The 23,396-nt window shown below is 37.2% G+C and overlaps 1 protein-coding gene across 1 annotated transcript in view; it reads right to left on the bottom strand.

Moving 5' to 3' along the window:
* Positions 1-23,396, bottom strand: part of SNTG2 (syntrophin gamma 2) — a 155,244-nt gene that overhangs the window by 110,609 nt on the left and 21,239 nt on the right. Inside the window, 2 exon segments of the mRNA XM_032683929.1 lie at positions 799-856; positions 943-999. Of these exon segments, the coding sequence (XP_032539820.1) occupies positions 799-856; positions 943-999 (115 nt within the window).

The raw sequence follows: 23,396 nt of genomic DNA, 5'->3' as shown, positions 1-23,396 counted from the left end.
AGAAAATTCAGAGGAAAAAAAACAAGCACAGTAAAGCATGAGGCCAAACATGGTGCCAAGCAAATGTAATTAATCTCCATTGCAGCAAAGCAGGAAAAGAGCCTGATGAGCTCAAAAGATCGTGTCACTGGCTTTGAGTCCTTTACAGAGCAGGACATGCACTGAGGTTCACAGTGCAGCACTGTCTTTTTTTGAAGGAAAGGTTACATGAAATTGGTAGATTTATTCTATGGAAGAGAGGAAACACATAGAAGCTTTCCACATAAAGACAACTAATTTTCAAATATGTAAAAGAATGCCTCAGAAAATAAAAGAACAAACTAATCCCCATATCTGTGTCCACCAGAGAAGAGACTTTAATTTCATAAGCTAAGAACCTCAGTTTATGTTGCAAGATTCTGCCCACCTTACTGAAGAACCTCTTTTTTTTCCAGACCAGTTCTCCAAATTGCCAAGTTAAGTCTGAGTAATGACATGGTCTCCCAAAGGTTCCTTTTGCTAGATAAATGTCAATGTAATACTTAATGAGGACAGACTATAGTGATCTTGTGCTATCTTCACCACAATAAACATTACAAATCACTCTCTGCTGGCATCTAAACAAGTTAGTCATACCATACAGCAGTGAATTACTGTGTGGGGAAAATATATATTTGGGTTGTATTTTTTGAATCCTCTGCAATATTAAAGTTAAGAACATCAGTACATTTCTGTGTCATAGTTTTGTTTCTGAAGTAAAAAATGATTCCTGAAACTATTACTTACTATGGTACTATATAAGTAAATAACATAAGTTACCTGCTTGGTCTTTAAATATTTTTGATATGACGACAGGCACTTTGTGCTCAGCACCACCCTGTAAGAGAGGTATATTAACCATGAGATCTCCAGACTGAAGTGGTCATACTGAAATTAAAAGAAGAAACAAGAAGTTACCCATACCTTTATGCTTAAGCCCAAGCCACCAACTGGTTGTCTACGAAGTGTAACAGTTCTGTGCTTTAAAAAATTGTAGAAAAAATAAATTTAGGTGAAAATACAATATCCCAATGATCATAGAAGATGTTTCTAGGTCCTCATTTACTTTTCAAAAATTAATTCTCAAAGGCAGCCTAGAATCTGAGTGATCAAGTTCAACTCTGAAGTATCATTCAACATTGATTTGTAGGCATCACTTAATTCCTTACTACAGAGAGTAGAACTTGTGAGCTGCGTATGCAGACTTTTAGTAAGTTTTTCTATCCCTGAAGTGATATCCTGCCTGAACAGAAATTTTTACATACTTTTGCTTTGTTTTGACATTGGAAAACTACACAAAGAGCTCTGAGATGTGCATTTTCATAGCTATCATGTATGCATGATATGTGTTCTAATTTTTTGATCAAAAATGCCAATGTTTTCTAATCTATATCTCCAGATTTCTACCTTTTTTTTCTTTTGCAGTATATGCTGAAAGACTTTTAGTGATAGTCTGCTTCAAATAGCTGATTTTTTTGCATTTCATATTTAACTGCACAAAGAAGATAAACATTTATCAATATTTTTCTAGAGAAACCTATCATATGTTTAACAATATGCTTAATTTGAGATTTCAATAATGTGTAACTCATGGTGCCTGACAATATAATAATAGCACTTCATCTGTTGACAATAATTATACACTTGAAGGGAACTTTTTCTGGAACATGCTGAACAGTACTGGATAGAATATCATCTTTCTAGTAATTTCTGAACACATAAGATAAAATATACTTTTTCTTTTTCTTTAAATCAGAAATTATACATAAATACTCCCATATGTATACTCTCTGATTGGGTACTTTATGATTTCACTGATTCAGATAAATGTAAATATTTATTTCAGCAGTCAAGACCATAATCATATATTAACAAGTTATTTTAATATATGTAGCTCTTTTCTTTTTTTTTTTTTGTAACATTTACCCTGTTAGACATATCTTCATATTGACTCAGGGAAAAGTGAAACACAATAAATCATAAATTTCAGTTTCATTTTAGGGGGGTAAAAGTAATCCATATAGTAAAAAGAGTTAGGAGTAGTTTCATACATTTTCAAAATTGCTTCTCTTCCCATGAACACTGTACTACACTAGTCTGTGCTAAAAATGGGAAAAAAAATGGAAAACTATTGCATTATGACACAATACCTGACATATCAAAAGGTACCTGACATAATTTCAGATTATATAATTCAGTTTCATTAAAATCTAATTCAAATTGTTTTACAGGTTCTTTTCTTCATTTGGAAGTGCATCAAAACTTTTCATCAAAATTATCATACTTACTGACAAAGTTCAGATTCAATCCGAATTAGAACACGTCCCTAACTTTAAATTCAGTGACTCATTCCCAAGAGTAATTTTCTATAACATGACATCTTTCTGCTTATTTAATTCATGTTTTACTCCACCTGTACTTACACCCTGAAAACATATTAACCTAATAAATCCCATCACAAGATGATGGAATAAATATTTCAGCAGTGCAGTTTGCTTTAGCATGGTCAGACAACAAATAGAAAACTGTTACATGGATACTTTTGGCCATTTAAAAAAAAAGACAAGCAAGGTATTCCTTATTGGCATCTTATAAACTCAACTGCAACTAACATGTATTTTTTTATGGGTTGTAGGCAGCCCTATGAAGCAATCTATTTGCATAAAGTGTAATAATCTTGATATTTCTATTTTGATTGTTCACAGCATTGTGTATTACAGAGCTTAAAATATTCCTATTAATATTAATTAAAATATTAAACATGTACTTAAACGTTCCTACATAACAGCTTTTTCAGTAAGAGCTACATTTAAAAAATGCAAAAGCTTCTTTCTTTTCAAGATGTTCAAACTGCAAAGTGAAATGCCAAAAGCTGAGCACAATCAAGCATCATGATCAAGAGCATCTGCATAAACTTACTTCAATTCTATATTCTAGCAGTCATACAGGGGCAAACACCACACTTCACTTTTTATAGAAAGGTAAAGTATTTGCTACTGATTTTGATTTTAAAATAATTGATTAGTGCATAATTCCAGAAGCTTTAAAGGAAGCTAATACTGGGTCAATATTGAAAACATATAAATAGAGCCATGTATCTTCATTATATTACAATGCTTTGAGGTCAGATGAGCATAAATCTGGCAATGAACCATGCATTCCACTATGGAATGGCAGTAAGACCAATCCATAGGGATCTAAAGAGAAATAATTTTAAAGGGGAAAAGTGGTATGGAAAATACCTTTCAAATGACATGAATACTTGCTCTGAAATATCCAATCTTGATGACAGAGTTGACTGTTGTAATAACTCTTATAAAGAAGTGATCTGATGCCCCAGAAAAACTTGATTAAAAATATAAAACTATTCAAAATAATACGGTGTATTTTAAGCACATGTAAACTGGTCAGAGAGAAGATTCCAAATCAAAATTTAATTAAGTCTACTACTTAGTGGAAATGCTTCTTGTAGGATAGTGACAATACCTGGATTATTATTTAAAAAAGAAAAAAAAGATGATCTAAAAAAAAGTATCCTAGTCACTTGCAATAATATTTGTACAGGACAACATTTGTGATAAGGTAATTATGAACTGGACAGGTTCTAAGCATAAAGCAGTTCAAGGTCAAGGTCATTTAAGGTCATCCTGGTAACAAGGAAAACAGCTCAAACAAATAGAGAAAAGCACTCTATCTGGCAAAATGTGGTCTTGCAAAAAACCCACACTGAGTAAGAGAAAAACCCACCTTCCTGCACAAAGTCACTGAAAAAATAACTAGTGTAATTCTACATCATCAGGACATTATTAAAAGGCACATAGAGACTATAAATTATTTCAGTATCTGGCAGTGATGCACATCTTTAAATAAAACAGTTAGCTCTGATAATAATTTTGATGACACAAAGAAATCAGAGAGGTAGCAGGCAAGAGCTACAGGAATGTCAAACATCTTGAGAGATTTGTGTAGTACTGTAATAGATGTCAGGAGTAAAATATAGTTAGCTTTATTTGAGAACTTTTCGGAGATGATCAAGCACAGTTTTAAGGTATGTTTCTTGGCAGATGATCAGATCTTACAGACAGATACAGTAAAAAATGCCAATGACTTGAAGAGGAAAACAGACACAATAAGGTTATAAACACAAGACAAGATTTTAAACTTTTGCAGTATGACACACCATAACTGCATTTTTTTAAAAAAACTTGCTTTTAATAGTAATGCAGATGTAATGTATATTTTAATGTAATAGGACTGTACACCGTAAGGCCTTGAGACCTTAGAGTATACAGATACTTCTATTTTTAATCTTTATTTAGAGTAGGACCGTGTTATTTCATGAATGCAAATTTAGTTTAGTTCTAAATGCAGTGTTATTAAAATGCTTAGGAAATTTTTAATGCTAGTAGGCAGTACAATACGTAGGGACATCCACATAAATGAAATTAGTTTCACAGCCCAACACAAGTATCCTCATAAATGAAATTAGTTTCACAGCCCAACACAAGTATCCTCGTTCTACAGAGGAAGAATGGAAGCACACAAAGATTTGGGGGTGATTAATTCTGTTATAGTGATTTGAAATGCCTAAACATGCATTTTAAAAGTATTTATATGAACTTTATCTGCTCAAAGTACCTTCTTGACCAGTTTCAGCCTCAGCTATAAATGCTCAGTATTTTAACACATTGTAATTTTACTGCAGAAGATGAGATGCACCTAATGCCTGATGTGTTAATTTGGTGTTAGTTTATGTACATGACACATCTAAGACTATATTGCACCTCTGTTTCAGGGGAAGTATCATTCACCACTCGATACTGAGATTATATTTTTCTTCCTGTAACCCCTGAACTCATTCCCTGAGTATCTTCCAACACAGAAGACAACACAAAGCCAAGAGTTAAGAGATAATAAATAGCCTGTTTATTTCTGGCTTTCTAGTCTTTGAATTTGAAATTTTATTTTAAAGGAGGAAATTAAAAACCATTTGTTGGGGAAAACCCACAAATTCACATGGTTCATTATAGCCTAGTTCCACTTAATCTTTCATTGGGACCCTTAAAATTCAGAATAAGATGCTCACTACAAAAAAAAATCTTTGGATGATTTAGAGGAGATTCAGCATTAGATACCTGTTGAAAGCAAGGCACTACTGAATTCAACTTCAGGTTTTATAGGGCAATTTGCTAAATGATAATTATGCACTTTTATTTGATCTCTTCTCTCCGTTCCCTCTAACTTATCCTATTGTAGTCCCACATTCTCTTCTCAGGACCTTTCTTTGCTTTCTTTCTTCCTATCTGGCAATTCAGAATTCAGAAAGAAATTTTTCACCTCTTCTTTGAGTCAAAGAACAGACTATTTGTTTTATAACTCCAATCTTGCAAGCCATGTCTAATGCTAAAATAAAGCAGGCTGGAGGATTTTCTCCAGAAAAGAACACAGTAGAACTCTTGTTCACACAAATAAATTTTCTTTCCTTGAAAACGTTATTACTACCATCCATACTGCCGCACTGGGACTCTACATGACACATGCCATCTCCTGATTTGGTCTGAGGCATTGTTTGAGAGGGCTGTACCTGAAATTGTCCAAAACCAAGACAGAGAGTAAACTAACACCCAGTATAGACAATTTGGCACAAGTCAAAACATAACCAGGGACCACACTCACACACAGTATAGACAACTATGGGCCAATGCTGAATGTGTGCTATGGCTGTGTTTTATTTTCTAGTAGAGATGAAGTCACAGATCTGTGTATGATGGATCTCACCATAAATGAAAAAAAAGAAAAAAGACACCAATATACATTAACTAAATGAAATTATTTAAATTAGAGTATTTCCAATTATCCCTACAAGTACCAGTAATGGCAGAAGCAGATGTCTGGCTGTACAGAGAATGTGTTAGTTGAGAAAAACTCAACACAAAGTTGCAAATCCCTTGAACACAAAAATCACCTTCAAAGGAATCTCTTTCCATCCTTTCTCATAGAAGAAATGAAGGCAGAGTTCATGGAAGATTAGATCTGAGTACTTTCCCCCAGAAAAAGAGGGGATATTTATCCGTCTCACTAAGATTGAGAATATGCAACAGGTTGGTGATGTGGGAAATAATTCCATTAGTAGTTCTTGTAATGGATGATTTCAATGCACTTTCCTGATGTGCAAATTCCCTTCTCAAAGCAGAAATTCCACACGTCTGTAATGGTGGTAGATGACCATCAAGCAAACAGATACATTTATGACTCCAAGGAGGAGACTCCAAAGTGTTTGCCTGAACAAGTTGTTATGATCTGGTTATTAAAATTATTAGAGACGCCTCTACTTGAATTAAGGTGCAAATGAGACCAGATGCCAAAGTCAATAGTACAGATTTTATTTAACAGTAAATGTGAGACAGAGAGAGGAAAAAGAAGGGTGGGGAAAAAAGAGAGTGACAGAGAGAGATTAAATAGAAAATGTATCTTGACTCTGTGGAACCTAGCAGCATCCCATGGGTCCAGTTCTTCTGGTCTTCTCAGTGGTGAGAGTCCCGCAAAACATAGAGTCCAATGGATTAATATACGTTCAGGAGATGCCCAGGCACCTCCCTTGGGGGAGAAGTTTTACAGTCTCTTGCGACAGACTCTGGATTTGTTGCATTGCTGGGTCACATGAAGTCCTCCGGTGGTGAAAGACTTCAGGAATGAGTCTGAGGGGGTGCTTTGGGGGTCTTTGATTGTTTATGGGCGCTTCTCAGGTGCCTCTCATGTGAATGTCCCATGTGTACGTGGTCTTCCTGGAGCATGGGGGTTTACTCCTTCTGTTTTGTGTGGAGAGATTTTGCCATCACAAACCCCAAACACTTCTCCACTCGGCGAGCCCAGCTAGGGCTGATTCTTAACACAGTTGTTGACTTTGGCTTTCTTTGTGGATACATTCTTCTTCCCTGAGTCTTTGTTACTTCTCCTTAGACCTCATATAATTTGACAACAGTCTTATCTCAAGTTCCCGTTGGAGTCAGGAGGTATATTTGGGGCCATGGTGTGCTTTGGTGGTCGTAGATGGGCAGTTCCTTCTTTGCAGTTTGAAAAGAAAGTCCTTCTATGATTTTGACAATGTTTAAGACATTAGCAACTTTCAGTCTCTTGCACAAGTGCACAGTGACACCTCCCACAGGAATCCTGCTTAACCAAAGAAGGATCAGGGGGGTTTGGTCTGTATCTGAACCAAAAATGCAGAGAAACACAGGAAATAAGTCCTAAGTATGACAATTACGTAGGAAAAAAAGAAATTAGAGACTTGAACTTCTAGATTAAGGTTCTCCTAAACTCATCCAGTAATCCCTGTAGGGCTGGGAAGATAAACAAGATTTTTTTTTTTCCTTCTTAAAGAGATGGCTCAAGGGGGATGGATTTATGATCATCACAAACTGCGGGCTTTCTTGAAATAAAGAGAGCCTGTAAAGGAAGCACAGACATCATCTGAATTGTAAAGGAACCAAAGCTGCTGGTACTTGCAATTCAACAAGGCCACAAATAAAGTTTTAAACTGTAGCACTGGAAAAGTTGACAGGTACAGAAGACAGCATAATTATGGATGCTGCTTCTATTATGAATATAAGCAGGGATATTCTGTATTCAGAAGTGAAGGACAAGTTAGGAAGAGAATAATACAAACAGGAACTGTAAAACAGAGTGTCAAGAACGAAACCAAAATTGCACTAAATCTGAACTAAACAGAGGTATAAACACTTTGGAGAGGTAGAGAAAACTTTAATACTGGGATACAAATTATACAAGAAATGTAAAATAGACTAGATAAGCAGCCAGAGTTATCAAAAAAAGGAAGATATGTATTTCTCACAATAAGGTTGCACAGTCTTGGAAGAGATTCATGCCGGAGCCATTTTGAACATGAGGACAAACAGTGACAGGACAAACTGGAGGCTTTAAGTGAACCACAGCAGAAGACAGGTATAACTACAGGAGAGTTGAACAAATGAAATTAATAAGACAACTACCCCAACAGTAAAACAACAGATTCCAGGCTAAATACAAGCCAAATACAGGTGTAGAATCTTCACTAGTGGTCACACAACTAGGATCATAACAATAACTGAAATAGGCAGACAGGCAACAGGAATGAGAAATGTAATGGTGGTAATAGACTTGACTTAAACCTCAGGTGGATATGGTAGATATACATAGGATATAATGCAGTCAATAAAAATCAGGTCTCTATCAGTCACTGCTTCATGGAGCTCACAAGACTAGACTCAGTACTTGCCCTAGTCAAGTACAGTATGCAAGATCTAGTTTATTTTTTTACAACTGAAAAGCTACTTTGTAATAGCAACTGCTATTTACTTTACATTCAACACTTATGGAACTATGATACCAAGGAGGGAACCATGCAAAAGTGAGGAAGTGTGTCTAACGGAAAAATAAAGAGGTCAGCTAAGAAAATTAAAACTTTATAGGCAGTGTACAGAGTACTTAAGGATACCAACTGGAAACACAGAGACAATGAATACACTTATTAAAAGGGCTTAATTGGGAGAAAAATGAAAATCACATGGCTAAAGAGGAGGTTAAGAGAGGTAAACACATAAAGAGTGATGGACATATATTCATACAAAGACAAGAAACTGGAACATAAGCAAATAAAACTAAAAACCAAAATTAGCAGCAGGAAAAAGAGTTTCAAAAACAGTCAGAAAGAATAAAAATGAATACAAAGTTTCAAATCTACTAGGTGCAAGAGGTCTCCCAAATAAACTAGAGGGTTGATTTATGATCAAGATATAAAAACACATACTCGGAGTCAATAAGGCTACTGAAAGCAAGATAAATGAACTCTTTCCTTAGCAGGAAAAAAACTAGACATGTTCCTACAACTGTCTTTGGAGCACAAAGGATATATGGGTCTGTCTGAATTTGAAATCACTTCAGAAACAAACTGACTAAGCAATAGTAGCAAATCACCAGGGCCAGATATATTTACCATACTCTTGAAGGAACACGCCGATGAAACAAAGCAGAAACTCTGGAGTAATACTTCTCCATAAAGCCTTGATACATATGACTACAAAATTGAAAATAAAATCCCTTTTTTTTATAAAAGGTTCGAGTTCTTAAAATGCTTAGGAAATTTAAGGCCTGCACTAAACAAGTTAGAACTATAGGAGAAAAAAATAAAATCTCTAGACAGCGAAGAGATACTATAACAACAGAACTGGCAGACATGGAAAAGACAATGTATTTTTTAAAGGTGAGTTAGGGTAACATAAGGACCATGAGGGAAGAGCCTTGCACAGATATATGGATAATTCAAATTAGTTAAAAAACTAGACAGAAAACAAGGTGATGAACTAAATGTGCAACTTTCTAAACGTCGGAAGGCCACTAGTGACATTCCACCTTTGCCTATATTGCAACCTGTATTATTTAAAATATTCATGACAAAATAAAAAAGAAGGGGTGAGCAATGAGATTATCTTTGCTGCTTGCTGAGACAGGAAGTATAAATGAACTGAAAATATTTGCAGAACATCTTAAAAAATATTAACTGGGCAACAAAAAGGCAGTCAAAATACTATAGCAGATAAAAGCTAGTGAGATTTTTTTCCCATGTGCATTATTTATACAAGGAATTAGGATTGATTCTAATCAGTCACTTCTATTACAGAATAAGATGTTATGATTAAAGTAACTGGTTCCATAACATCACCAGTGCAGAGTTCAGTAGTGGTCAAAAACGTCAATAAAATTTTTGGGAGCCTTAGCAAAAGACAAGAGTGTCGATCTGCTAGAGGTAGGAAGGCATTGCAGAGGGATCTGGACTCACTGGATCAATGGGCCAAGGACAACGGTATGAGGTTCAATAAGGTGAAGTGCCAAGTCCTGCACTAGGGTCACAGCAACCCCACATAGCACTGCTGGCTCGGGGAAGAGTGTCTGGAAAGCTGTCCAGTAGAAAATGCCCTGGGGGTGCTGGCCAACAGCTAGCTGAAAATGAGCCAGTAGCGTGCCCAGGTGGCCAAGAAGGACATCCTGGCCTGTATCAGAAACAGTGGGGTCAGCAGGACCAGGGAAGTGATTGTCCCCCTGTACTTATCACTGGTGAGGTTGCAGTTCAAATCCTATGTTCAGTTCTGGGTCTCTAATTACAAGAAAGACTTGGAGTATGTTCAGAGAAGGGCAAAGAAGCTGGTGATGGGTCTGGAGAATAAGTCATATGAGGAGCAGATGAGAGAGCAGGGTTGTTTAGCCTGGAGGTTCAGGGGAGACCTTATTGCTTTCTAAAACTACCTGAAAGGAGGTTGTAGCAAGATGGAGATTCGGCCTCTTCTCCCAAGAAACTAGCAATAGGACAAGACAAGAAAGCCCCAAGTTGTGCCAGGGGAGGTTCAGGTTGGACATCAGGAAGAATTTTTTCACTGAAAGGGTGGTTAAGCATTGGAATGGGGTGCCTGGGGAGGTGATGGAGTTACCATCTCTGGAGGGGTTCAAGAAAGAACTGGACATAGCACTTAGTGCTATGGCTTACTTGATGGTGGTGTTCAGTCAAAGGTTGGACTCAATGATCTTGAGTCAACGTTAATGATTCTATGATTCTAAAAGAACAGAGACCAAGAAAGGAACGTCATTATATCTTGTACAAATCCAAAGTTCACCCCATCTTGAAAACTGTATACCATTTTGTCTCCTTGATATCTGAAGCTGTTAAAAATTGTTCAGAAAAGGACAGTAAGGATGATGGAAGCACAAAAAAGCTATAACAGGCGTAACAGGCTATAACTCTTCATCCAGGAAAGGAGACAGACTGGGGATCAGGAGGCTACAGTAAGTAGCACAGAGGATAGTGAATGGGAATCAGTTTTACAGCCTTTACCAGTACAAAAACTAGGAGGCATAAAATGATAGTATTAGGATGCCTAGTTCCTATCTGGAACTAGGACCAGAACAAACAAAAAAAGATGAATCTTTGTGCAATGTATAGCAGACTCTAGTGAGAAAAAAATTCTGCACATTCAAAGTCTACATGGTTTCAAGGGGATATTGGACAACTATAGCAAAGGTACATCTGTTAAGAGCTAATACAAACCTGTATTTTGCTTAGGGAGGCACTGTACAACTTGTGGTAGGAAAAGTGTTAAGAGAAGCATTAAGTTCTTGCCCTGTTTGGTTTTTCTAGGGAAACATTAACAGCTGCTATCAGAAAAAAACCAGCAGGTTCAGTAGATTTCAGGTCTGAATCAGTCCTGAACTTCTTAAGCAAGAACAAAATTTCATTACTATGAAATTTGGACAGAAACCCACACCAGCTTTGCAAGAACTATCAAAGAAAAATCTACTCCAAAACTTCTTGCCAAAATTGAACTGTAGTATTTCTGGGGAAAGAAAACCCACCCTATCTTTTTGTGACATTACTGATAATGTCATGAACTGCATGCAGTTGAAAACCTAATGTTTATATCTCAGTCAAATATACAAACAACTCATTTCACTTTTTGTTTGCCTGCAGGCTAAATATATTTTTTTCTTTCCAGACTAATTTATTTATGGTTTTATAGTAAAGTGAGACAGACACCTGTATCAGTTTTTTTTTAAAAAAAAAAAAGTACAGTGCTATAGTTGACTGTCTGATGGTTGTGTAATTTTATTTCATTAGCCAAGGAAAACGCTTTAGACAGTCTTACTAATTATCAATCTGAACAGGAACGCTGAAATTAACTTTTTTTTTTCTTTTTAACTAGCATTTTGTTTTGTTAATGTCATCCTTTAATAGTATCTAAAGTTTTTTAAAACTCTTTATTCTCATGGTTTCCAAAGTACTCAATGTGTATACTATAACAATCACTCATTACAGATGTGCTGCAAAACAGAAGCAATTATGTACCCCCCGCAGCACACCACATAGTAGGCTTGTTTTGTTTCCTGTTTCTCAGAGATTAGAGAATGAAGGAGTACCCTGCATGAAACTTCAGGATACATTTGAATAGACAGAATGTAACTAATAAAACTGTAATTGGCAGGATAACAACATGAAATATTCCTATCTTTCTGAGACCTTTTATTTTTGCAAGTTGTCAACTGGTGAGGCAGAAAATTTCAAGAACTTCAAGAATGATGCCAGACAGGGCATATGTTGAAAAGCAGATGCAACGTAAAATTTTAACCATATAAGACACAGGTACCATTCAAAAGAACACCATGGCAACAACTGTATAGAGAAGAGACTACTTTGTAACAGGTGCAAATAATAACAGCTACAAATAATAATATAGCTGAAAAAAAATCCCATACTTTTATTGGTTTCAAAATCAGTTATACTTTTAAATGTAATTTGGAGAACTATATGGTCAAATATCCAGCTTTTAGGTGTGAAATAGCTCTTTAAAGAAAACTTACTAGATTCTTCTAAAACACAATGACTCAACGGAAAAGATTATCTCTTGAAAGGTCTTTTATATCTTGTTATTCGTTCATCTGAAGTGACATGACTGAAGCTTAATGGACAACATGAGAAGGCAATCACAGTACTTATTTCTGGTGATGTGTTTTAGCAAGATTTCATATCCACCTGCCAATGCCTACCCAATGTGTCATTATTACCAGGTTGTTAACATCCAGGACTGGCACTTGTGGTAAAAGGTCTCTCATTAGGAAAAAAATATTCCATCTATCTGTCTAAATGAACAATGTACTAAAGGGACTTCAGAAGAAGATTCTGCTTGAAGAACTCCATCGGTATAGACTTTTTTGGTAAAAGACTCTGAATGTATCATATTTTACTTTCCTGTGCCAGTCTGCATGAAAATATTAATGAATATACATATATTATTTCCAAACATCAGACTGAGGCACTCAGTAGAAAAGGCTGGAGCACTTGAAAGAGACCATGTTCTTCAGCTTTTGTAGAAACTGTTCTAAGGAACAAGCCCATTCACAATGGCTAGAGCAGGTTGGAAGAAAATGACCAATGTTTTGATTAATTTTTGTTCTTTTTCCTTCTACTTACCAGTAAGACTACTGTGATGACCCTACCCCTATCCTCCTGGACTGCCCCATCCCCCTAACATGCAGCAGGAAGGTCGAGTGGGGAACCCCTGTGCTGACTTCTTTCCTGATTGGGCATCTTCCCTTCTGCAGGACATGGCTGCTAGTGATTTGCCAGCATTAAATTTGGCAGGAGTAACTCTCTTAAGGCAGGTCCATAGTTAACAGCTGGGCAGACATGCAGAGATCCCACCTTGTTGTGGTTGTGTTGGATGCCCTTGGGAGAAACCAAGCTGATTTCTGCCCCAATGTGATAGTGTCACAGCTAGTTCCTCCCCCTTCCCTTCCAACCAGTAGTATTACAAGGTTAAATTCCTGGTACCAACTTCAATTGTTATCCTGTGTCTGTGTCCATGGGTACATTTTTACAAATTCCCACTACTACAGTTGCATCTGGCATTTATTGGAAAGAGTAGTCTCAGAAGTTCTTCTTACTTGTTTAAAGTAAGACACCAAATTTACTAGATACTACGTGGCAGGTTGACAATAGAAAAGAAAAGTCAGTCTTGGGCAATAATGGTAATAAAAGCAGAGTTTGCCACTCTGGCCCTTGGGAAACATATAGGGGAAAGAAGGAATCAAAACAAGAAAGTGCAATATGAAGACTTAAGCCTGCAACTTGTCCTGCATGGATGCAAGGGAAGAAACAGTCTGACACCAGAAGGGGTAAGAAGACAAAGATAGGTTGTCCTGGTTTCAGTTGGGATAGAGTTAACTTTCTTAGAACTTAACATATCATCCATATCTTCCTTTTCTCAGCAACTCTTGAAAGTACCACAAGGAAGTTATGAGGTAGGAAATGACTGAAGAAACAGATCCTGTACGAATGTGAGACCCAGTAAAATGTAGCATAAAATACAGACATCATGCTGGTTTTTACATATCCCAAAAGAACAAAAGAGGGTGTGAACAAGGATATGTGAAATCTTTCAGGAATTTTTCTCCTCAAGATGAGGAGTTCCCATGGTGAGGATTTTCTCAGCTCATACCCTCCATTTCTCCAGACCTAGAGCTTCCTCAGCAAATTGTTCTACACGTATTTATCATTTTGCCAAATATAGATTTCCACTTCCGCTCATAAACCCCTCATTCCTCACTGATTGGCAGCAAACTTCCACCTCCCCCCATGGATAAAGGTTGCAGTGTATCTGTTGGCTGACTGTCTTTGTAGAAATATGCATTTAAAACTACAGTACGGACTGCTCTTGGCAAAATTATTTTCATATGGAACTCAGAAGAAACACCATACTGAAGAAAGAGGGTATGTGTAGCACTCGAACAAGAGATGGTGCTGGATTGAGCTGAACAATATGAGCATCTACATGACAAGGCTAGAACCACACAGCCTTATGCTAATATGTCATAAAGCACACCAGATGAGCTGCATTGACAACACCTGGGACTGGGACAGATTCCTTCTTCCAGAATGTGGCAGTCAGCATCAAAGAATACTTGACTAGAAGCCAGAAAGCAATGAGTTTTGATTTATGCTTCCTCACTGACTACTGTTACTATTTATGTATGTCATGCAGCCTTTACTAAAAATCCTGAATATACACAAATCTTAAGAAATGAGCGCACCCTGACGAAAATGTAGATGTCACACAGTTAGCCACTTGAGTCAGACTGAACGTGCCACATCTGTGCATTTCCACAAGTCCCTAATACTGCCCTCTCAGTAACTGTAACCACGAGCATCTTATAATTAACCAGGCGAACAATAAAGAATGCACTGAAAAATAATGAAACAGCATTTCCATAAAACTACACTGGGGGAGGATGTGACTTAAAGAACTTTATTGCAAGTAGGATTTGCTATATTTTTAGTTATAACATCTGGTTTTCAGGAAAAGATTTTTGCTCAAAGGTGTCTGTATAAACATTAGTTCCAAACATGTATTATTTTTAATAGACTTCTATACTCTTAGAAATAGCTGTATTGGCTAAAAAGACAGTGGAAAGTGAAAAAAAATATTGAGAAAATGGAAATGTAAGTCAAGAAAACCTCAAGAAAGAGAGCCAAAGACACAAATTAGTCCTCCATGGTATCACATGATGCCTCATTCTCCACTTCCATGAATTGGAGGCAATCTGTAATAAGGAACAGGTAGACAAAATCCAAAAGATTATTTTGAATGGGAAAGAGAGTTTTGAAGCTTAACTTCTTGCATTGCACAGGATCTCACCTTTTCCCTAAAGAACAGGAAGAATGTAGCTATAAAAATCAACTGAGACATGCCAGTCACTGTTCAGCTTTGTATAAAGTTAAAGCAGATCTTTTCATGTGCTAGCAAAGACCTTCGGCATCTGCAGATTAAATATAATAACATTTATATCAGTTTATATTATTATCTTATAACTGTTATCTCACTTTAACTGTTTCTATTACTGTAGATAAAAATTGGGAGGTTTTGTTTGTTTGTGTGGGGTTTTTTAGGTTTTCTGTTTGGTTTTTTGGGGCTTTTTTGAGGGAAAAGTGGATTTTTGGTCGATTTTTGAGGAGTTTTTTATAATAAAATGAAGTCACTCAATTTATTTTCAAAGCCAAGACCCAGATTGTTCTCACAGATGCACAAAGAAACAGTATTAGAGGCAACAGTCACAACTTGCAGGAAGGGAAATTCCAACTGAGCATAATAGGAAAGAACTTCACAGTGAAAGTGGTTAAGCATTAAGAGGCTGCCCAGAGAGCTGGTAGCCTCTCCATCCTTGGAGATATTCTAAACATGAATGGACAAAGCCCTCAGCAACTTGAAAGTGATCATCACTTTCAGTAGTGAGTTGAATTAGATGACCTTGAGATGTCCCTTTCAACATGAATAACTACATGATCTACTCTAGTAAAGATGACTGAAAAATCCCACAGTGTTTTATTCTTCAGAATGTGGGGAATCATGTTAAATGTGTCCAATGCAACCACAGTCAGTCTCAATATGACTTCAGAATAATCGTCAGGAACTCCTCCACTGAGTTGTAAACTGTTTAATTTGGGACAGGAGCTTTTTTTGGCAAGTGGTACGAGAAGACCCTAGACTCTTCTAAAATACAGATCATCTAAAAATATGGATTTCCAGAGTTACTAATAACAAGTATAGGATCCAGTGTATCCATATGATTATACCTCTCTTCCCATTAAAAATTAGCTGATTTCTTTCAATTAAAAAGGCATCTTATAACAAGCTAAATCCTGCTGGAACACACCTGTTCTTTGAGTAATTTCATCTGCATTCAACTTGGTGCAACATTTCACATCTTGGTGCTGTGAAGACAAAGATGAACAATAGCGATTGAACCCATCAATATCCCAAATACCAAAACTGGAAAGGTTCACTCACACCTCCATTGTAGTCAGACAGTTTGCCCCTAACTGTTGAAAATTGAAACTGCTACATGACCTCTCACAATGTATACCGTCCTGACAGCGGGTCATGGCTTCAGGTGAAATAGATTTATTGAATTTTCAATTAAAGGACACATATATTTGTGCATACGCATGATTTATCAAAGTTGTGCTGCCTTTCTTTTATCTTGTTGGTATGAGTGCTTATCCTCTTTCCACATTTCAGGGAGAGATTGTTTTTCAGGGATATCCATAGTGTCCTTTGCGTTCTTCTATTCTGTTACATTTTTTATCCTTTTTACTTAAATTACACACTCCTTTTATCTTTAATAATGAAGTTTTTTGTCAAGGTTATAAATATTTATTTTGTGATGCAAACTTCTAACTGCTCACAGAGTGACAGTATAAGAAAGATCCTAAGGAACTACTTGATAGCTATCTTCTAAATATCTAGGTCAGCTTTCCAGAGCATGGAAAACAAATAACAAATGGTTAAATAATGTATTTTCTCCATACAAGAGATCTTACTTAATCATCTACTTGATGCTTCCAAAAAGATAAAAAATGTTAATTATTAGTTTTTTAAAAACCCCAATTTTGGACTGAAATACCATACCAGTAATGGTAGAAAAAGCACTGGGAAAAACACTGTTTATTATTAATGTTAGTAGTTATCAAGACTGAAATTTCCTTGAGTTAAAAAAAATTAACTTTTAGATTTTAACAAAGATCTGTTCCCTAGAGATTTGCTAAAATAACATTCTTCTCTGTCCTTATTAACATCTGGGCTATAAAGAAAGAGCTATAGCAGTCTCATCAGGGATTTCAACAGTATTTTCAGACACTGCTTTTATTTTTTTGAATCAATAAAACAACTAATCTTGTTATTTTTCTTCCCTATTCACCTACTTTGCTTCATTCTGCTAAAGCTGAGCAAAGACACAGCTTGTGACACTAGACGAGTATTCAGGATGCAAAAGTTTTTGTTATACTAATTCTATTAGACTCACATAAGTCCTCTTCTAATCAAGATGCCAGCAGCCTGCACTAGAAACCTCTCTGCCTGACCCCTGACCAAGTCAGAGAAGGTCTGTGAGAAGGACTGATTTTGATAAAAAGCCAAATACATTTCTCTTCTCTTACAGAAATAAAATACAAAATAAAAGAAAAAATACTTATGAAAAGAGGAGAGGCATAAAACTGTGGGCTGACAACAGGAGAAGGATGACACAACATACATGGATGAAAAACAAAGAATATTAAGGATGAGGCACTATATAGAAGAAATTAATTTCAGCATGTGGAATGACAAAGAGTTAAAGTAAAATCATACCTTAATGAAACATAAAGTATAAAAGTTAATAAATCCCTGTTTCTCCTTTAACTAAAATTGATCTCTCCCCATCTGTCACACAATTAATTTATTTCTGTAAGTATTGCTAAACTTTAAATCTGGGAGGGGAAACACCTTCTGTTAAAAATACTTAGCTGATAGTGAAAACTGTCTACTTATTTTCAATACGCCATTTCTATCAGTATTTTTGAGCTTGGCTTCTATGAGCGTGCACCAATTCATAGAACCAAAATTGGGTCAGGTTGGAAGGGACCATAGTGGATCATCTGGTCTGACCTCCCTGCTCAAACAGTGTCATCCTAGAGCACATTGCACAGAATCGCACCAAGATGGTTCTTGAATATCTCCAGCGAGGGAGACTCCATAACCTCTCTGGGCAATCTGTTCCAGTGCTCAGTCACCCACAAAGTGACGAAGTTTTTCTTCATATTCAGGCAAAACTTCCTGTGCATCAGTTTCTGCCCGTTGACTCTTGTTGTATTGCTTGACATCATCACCAAGAAGAACCTGGCTCTGCCCTCCCTTCCGATACTTATAGACATTGATCAGGTCCCCTCTCAGTTATCTCTTCTTGAGGTTGAACAAGTCCAGCTCCTTCAGCCTTTCCTTGTAAGAGAGATGCTCCAGTCCCTTAATCATCTTTGTTGCCCTCCACTGGACCCACTCCAGGAGCTCCATGTCTCTCTTGTACTGAGGAGCCCAGAACTGGATCCAGCACTCCAGATGTTGCCTCACCAGGACTGAGTAGAGGGGCAGGATCACCTCCCTCGGCTTGCTGGCAATGCTCTTCCTAATGTACCCCAGGATACTATTGGCCTTTTTGGCCACAAGGACACACTGCTGGCTCATGGACAGCTTGTTGTCCATCAGGACCCCCAGGTCTCTCTTCACAGAGCTGCTTTCCAGCAAGTCTGTCCCCAGCCTGTACTGGTGCATGGAGCTGTTCCCCCCCAGATGTACGAACCTGAATTTACCTTTGTTGCATTTCAGACACCTCCCCTCCCCTCCCGTCCCCTCCCCTCCCCTCCCCTCCCCTCCCCTCCCCTCCCCTCCCCTCCCCTCCCCTCCCCTCCCCTCCCCTCCCCTCCCCTCCCCTCCCCTCCCCTCCCCTCCCCTCCCCTCCCCTCCCCTCCCCTCCCCTCCCCTCCCCTCCCCTCCCCTCTCCCCCTTTCAGTCAGTTTTCAATCCACCTTACTGTCCACTCATACAGTCCCCACTTCTTGAGTTTGCCTGCAAGGATGCTGTGAGAGACAGTGTAGAAAGCCTTGCTGAAGTTGAGGTAGACAATATCTACTGTTCTCCCCCTATCCATCCAGGTAGCTGTTTCATCATAGAAGGTAATTGGGTTGGGTAAGCATGATTACCTTTAGCGAATCCAAGCTGACTGTTCCTTATCACCTGCTCATCATCCATGTGGATAGACATGGCCTCCAGAATGGGGCGCTCCATTCAGGGGTTGAGCTGAAGCTGACTGGATGGTAATTCCCTGGGTCCTCCTTCCTGCCCTTTCTGAAGACTGGGGTGACATTTGCTTTCTTCCAGTCCTCAGAGATTAACGGTCTTGCTATAGTGTCCGTCAGCTCTCTCAGCACTGACGGATGCATCCTCTAAGGGCCCACGGACTTGTGCACATCATGTTTGCCTAGGTGTTCCTTAACCCAATCCTCCTCATCCAAGGGAAAGTCTTCCTTCCAGCATTCCTTTTTCCAAGGGCTGGTCTTACCACTGAAGACGGATGAAAAAGCAGAGTTCAGTAACTGCCTTCTCTGTGTCCTCCGTTACCAGGGTCCCCCCTCCATTTAGTAATGGGCCCATATTATCCTTCATTTTCCTTTTGTTATTGATGTATTTGAAGAAGTCCTTCTTGTTGTCCTGGACAGATTTAATTCCAGATGAGCCTTGGCCCTTGTCTCATTCCTACTTACTCTGACAACGTCTCTTTATATCATTCCAAGTGGCCTGATTCTGCTTTCATCTTCCGTGTATTTCCTGTTTACGCTTGAGTAATGACAGGTGGTCTTTTTTATCCATGTAGGTCTCTTGTCCCCTTTGCCCAATTTCTTGCTCGTTGGTTCTTGAGCCTGAAGGAAGTAATCCTTGAATATAAACCAAGTCTCTTGGACCCCTCTTCCCTGCAGGGCCTGTTCCCATGGGATTCTTCTTAGAAGATCTCTGACGAGACTGAAAGTTAGCTCTCCTGAAGTCCACGGCTACAATCTCACTTGCTGCCCTGCTTCCTAACACTGAACTTCACAATCTCACTGTCAAGGCTGCCCCCAGCCTTCACATCTCCAAAGACATAATATCAAGTCATAAAGACTTGCTTAGAACATAGAATTTGCCAAGTCTGAAGATCTGAAATACATCTTGGTGTAAAAATCACATAAATATAAATTATATAAATGTTTATAAATAGTTATATAAAAATTATTTTAAAAGCTGCAACATTATATAAAAACCACTGTAAAATACTATTTCCCCAAATGGCTCCATATTCATAAGGATTTTTTCAGTTACTTAAAAGCACCTTGTGTGCTGTGAAAAATTTGAATACTAAACAAAAGAAACAGCTGATTTTACATTATTTTTGCTATATACATTTTGAATTTCAAAGATCATGTTTTTCTCTCATTACTCTACCCCCAAGTCCAAGATTGCAAGGAATAGTGAAGTGGGTTAAACTGCTATTAAATTACAGAAAGCCACATCTAAAACTTCTCATCAAAGAAGTTTTCTCAATGTTTAAAAGTAACACTTTTAAGACACTTAAATGAATGGCAGATGGCAAAACATGAAACAAGAATAGACCCAGATAATGGTAGTAGAATGGTAGGAGCCTTTTATCCTTGGGAATAATCTCTATTGTTGAAAGTCCTACCCACAACAGTAGCTCTAGTGATCTCTGAGGTCTTTGCCAGTCCTCACTGTAGCATTCAGAACTCGACCAGACTAACAGAACTAAATATGCATAGCTGTAAATCCTGTCTTCAGTATTCCTCACGATTAATGAACCTGTCAGTAAAAGGGAGGCTGCAAACAAATGCATCCCACAGATACTGTCCCACAAAACTGGTTGGAGAAAAAAGTATTACCACAAGTAGAGACAGAAATTTCTTTTCCAATAATTTTCAATACAAATATTCCACATAAGAAGAAAAGTTACTCTAAAAACAAAAGTTTTTTTCCTCTTATTCATTTGAGTTGAGTACAAAAAGAAGGTAAAAGTTATTTCTATTTTTGTGGCAAATGAACTAGTTTGATGAATGGACATAAAATAAAGATTAACTCTGAGTCCCTGAGAATGAAAAGGTACAGAAGGAGGAGAATAAATCAGTAAGGCAATGTGATCAATTATGACTGCTCTAGAACTGACTTTCAGGTTACAATTTTCTATTAATACTTTGAATCATACAGAACAGGGATGAAAACTATTTTCTTGAACTTCTTGAAATATAAAGCATTTATCTCTTTGGAATTTATGTCATGTAACTGTAAATGTAAAACTTACCAAAATCAGTGCCAGAGAACTACCAGCTATTTTCAGCCTGATTTCAAATTCTGCTTTTGAGATTCTGTATACTAGAAAATTATATACTGTAAAAAAAGACAGTGTTTATCTTCATGTTACACTCAATGGTCCTTTATATTAAATGCTAGTTGTCCAAAAGTTTCTATTTAGTTCAGAGTATAACACAGAAAAAGCAAATATTGCCACGAAGCCACGGTTTAATTCCTCTTTCTCATTAGAGTTTGACAACAGGATCATATAAGGATTGAAGATTACACTTTCAGAAAGGGACCTTGGGGAGATCTTGTAAGGGACACAGAAAAACAAAAGATTGGATTCTTAAAATTTAGTTTTCAGAGTCTTCAGTGAGAAAACTTAAGAAAAATAAGGAAATAGCATTAACAATGTTTTCCAGGAAAGGGCAGCTTGGTAGGACTGCCCACACTTATCTATCAAAAGTATGAGGTGGGAGAAATTCCTTCTGAATGGGTGTCATACCTAGACTCACATAATATTTTGCAACTACAACCTAAATTAACACTGATTTGTATTTTAATTTTCCTTACGTTTACACATTAACACCATGTCTGCAACCTGGAAAAACTGTCTCTGCCATAGCCCTGGGAATCACTTCTTTCCAGACTCTACCACTGAGTGATCATTACTGGTGATGAAATACAACCAAGGAACTTGGGCTCATTTTGTATGTAGTGGCTGCATATACCACATATGCCTTCTCTGCAGAGTCTATTACTCTCCAGGATTTCTTTCAAAATCCAACTCCTCAAATACTATGAGAGCTTGTCCCCTGCTCTGTCTTCTACCAGGAAATACTATTTAGGGTACCCATAAAATGTAGGAATAAAATCCATCAAAATCAACCCAAACCTTGATATTAAAAAGAAAGAGGCAGACTTGAGTTGTTTGGGGTGGATTTATGTACTGCTTTAGTTTGGTGTTTGGGGGTGTCTAGGGATTTTTTTGTTTGTTTGTTTGTTTTATTTTGGATGTTGATTAATACATACACATATTGATACAATATTTTGTCAGACACAACCAGTTAGTGTTGACTCAATCAAAAACTAACCTAGGACTACATAGGATAGAATTTCGATTCTTTTTCTGTGAAAGTTCATACACGAGGCATTTAAACACCACTGAGTCCATAGCAATTATGCACAATTATATGCACAGACACCATATACTGCAGTCACATGATATTTTACTATGACTCTTGTGATTAGTTTGCATACAACTTATCTGCATTACCAGCAATGCCTGGTAAAAAAAAATAAAATGAAAAAGCTGTGTTTTTTCATGTTTCTCAGTGAAGTAGAAAGTGTATGCAAAGCTGATGGAGGAGGTTTATACTTATCTCAGTAAACCAACCAGAAATGGACATGCCTTTCACAGACCAACCTTTTCGAACATTCTAAAGAGCAAGTCATGTTTCACAGTGTTCCATGAAGAACTTTTGAAAACAGCACACAATGTTTCTAACTACTAAAAGCTATTTCAAATTATTGTGTGTGTTATATTAAACAATTCATATAAATATTTACTGTGGTAGGAAGGAAACTTGTTCATGTGTTATACAGGTAGACTCTCTCTCTAACATACTCACATATACATATATGGATACCCACTATATACTTTTTTAGTTTCTAATTCTTAGCAGAGTATCACAAACTCAATTGTTGTCCCCAAGTGTCCGATTTTAAGTTCACATGACACAGTAAGAAGAAAGAAAAGCTCTCCCTTGGCCCCCTCTGAGGAGGGTGCCACTCTAGGAAATACCAGTAGAGTTCATGAAATTTATTTTACTCAGCAAAATTAAGAATGGGTATCCTAAATTCAAGAAGAATACTGTTTATATGAGGAAATAAAATACACTACTTAGGGATGCTGATAACCTAGAAACTCTTGCTGTATTGTTGATGCAAAATGCCACCAGTTCATCTAATGACATTACCAAATGATCATACAGAAGAGTCCTCTATAGCTTAGAGGCAACACATGCTTTGAAAAAGCAGCATAACTGAATTTTAAGGAAAAAAAAGCACCACATATATGCTGGCACTGATTAAGCCCCATCTGTGTCTGCAAGAGAGTTACAGTGAAATAAG

This window comes from Chiroxiphia lanceolata, chromosome 3 (assembly GCF_009829145.1).
Source record: "Chiroxiphia lanceolata isolate bChiLan1 chromosome 3, bChiLan1.pri, whole genome shotgun sequence".
NCBI classification, from domain to species: Eukaryota; Metazoa; Chordata; class Aves; order Passeriformes; family Pipridae; genus Chiroxiphia; species Chiroxiphia lanceolata.
This window is presented reverse-complemented; position numbering and strand designations above follow the sequence as displayed.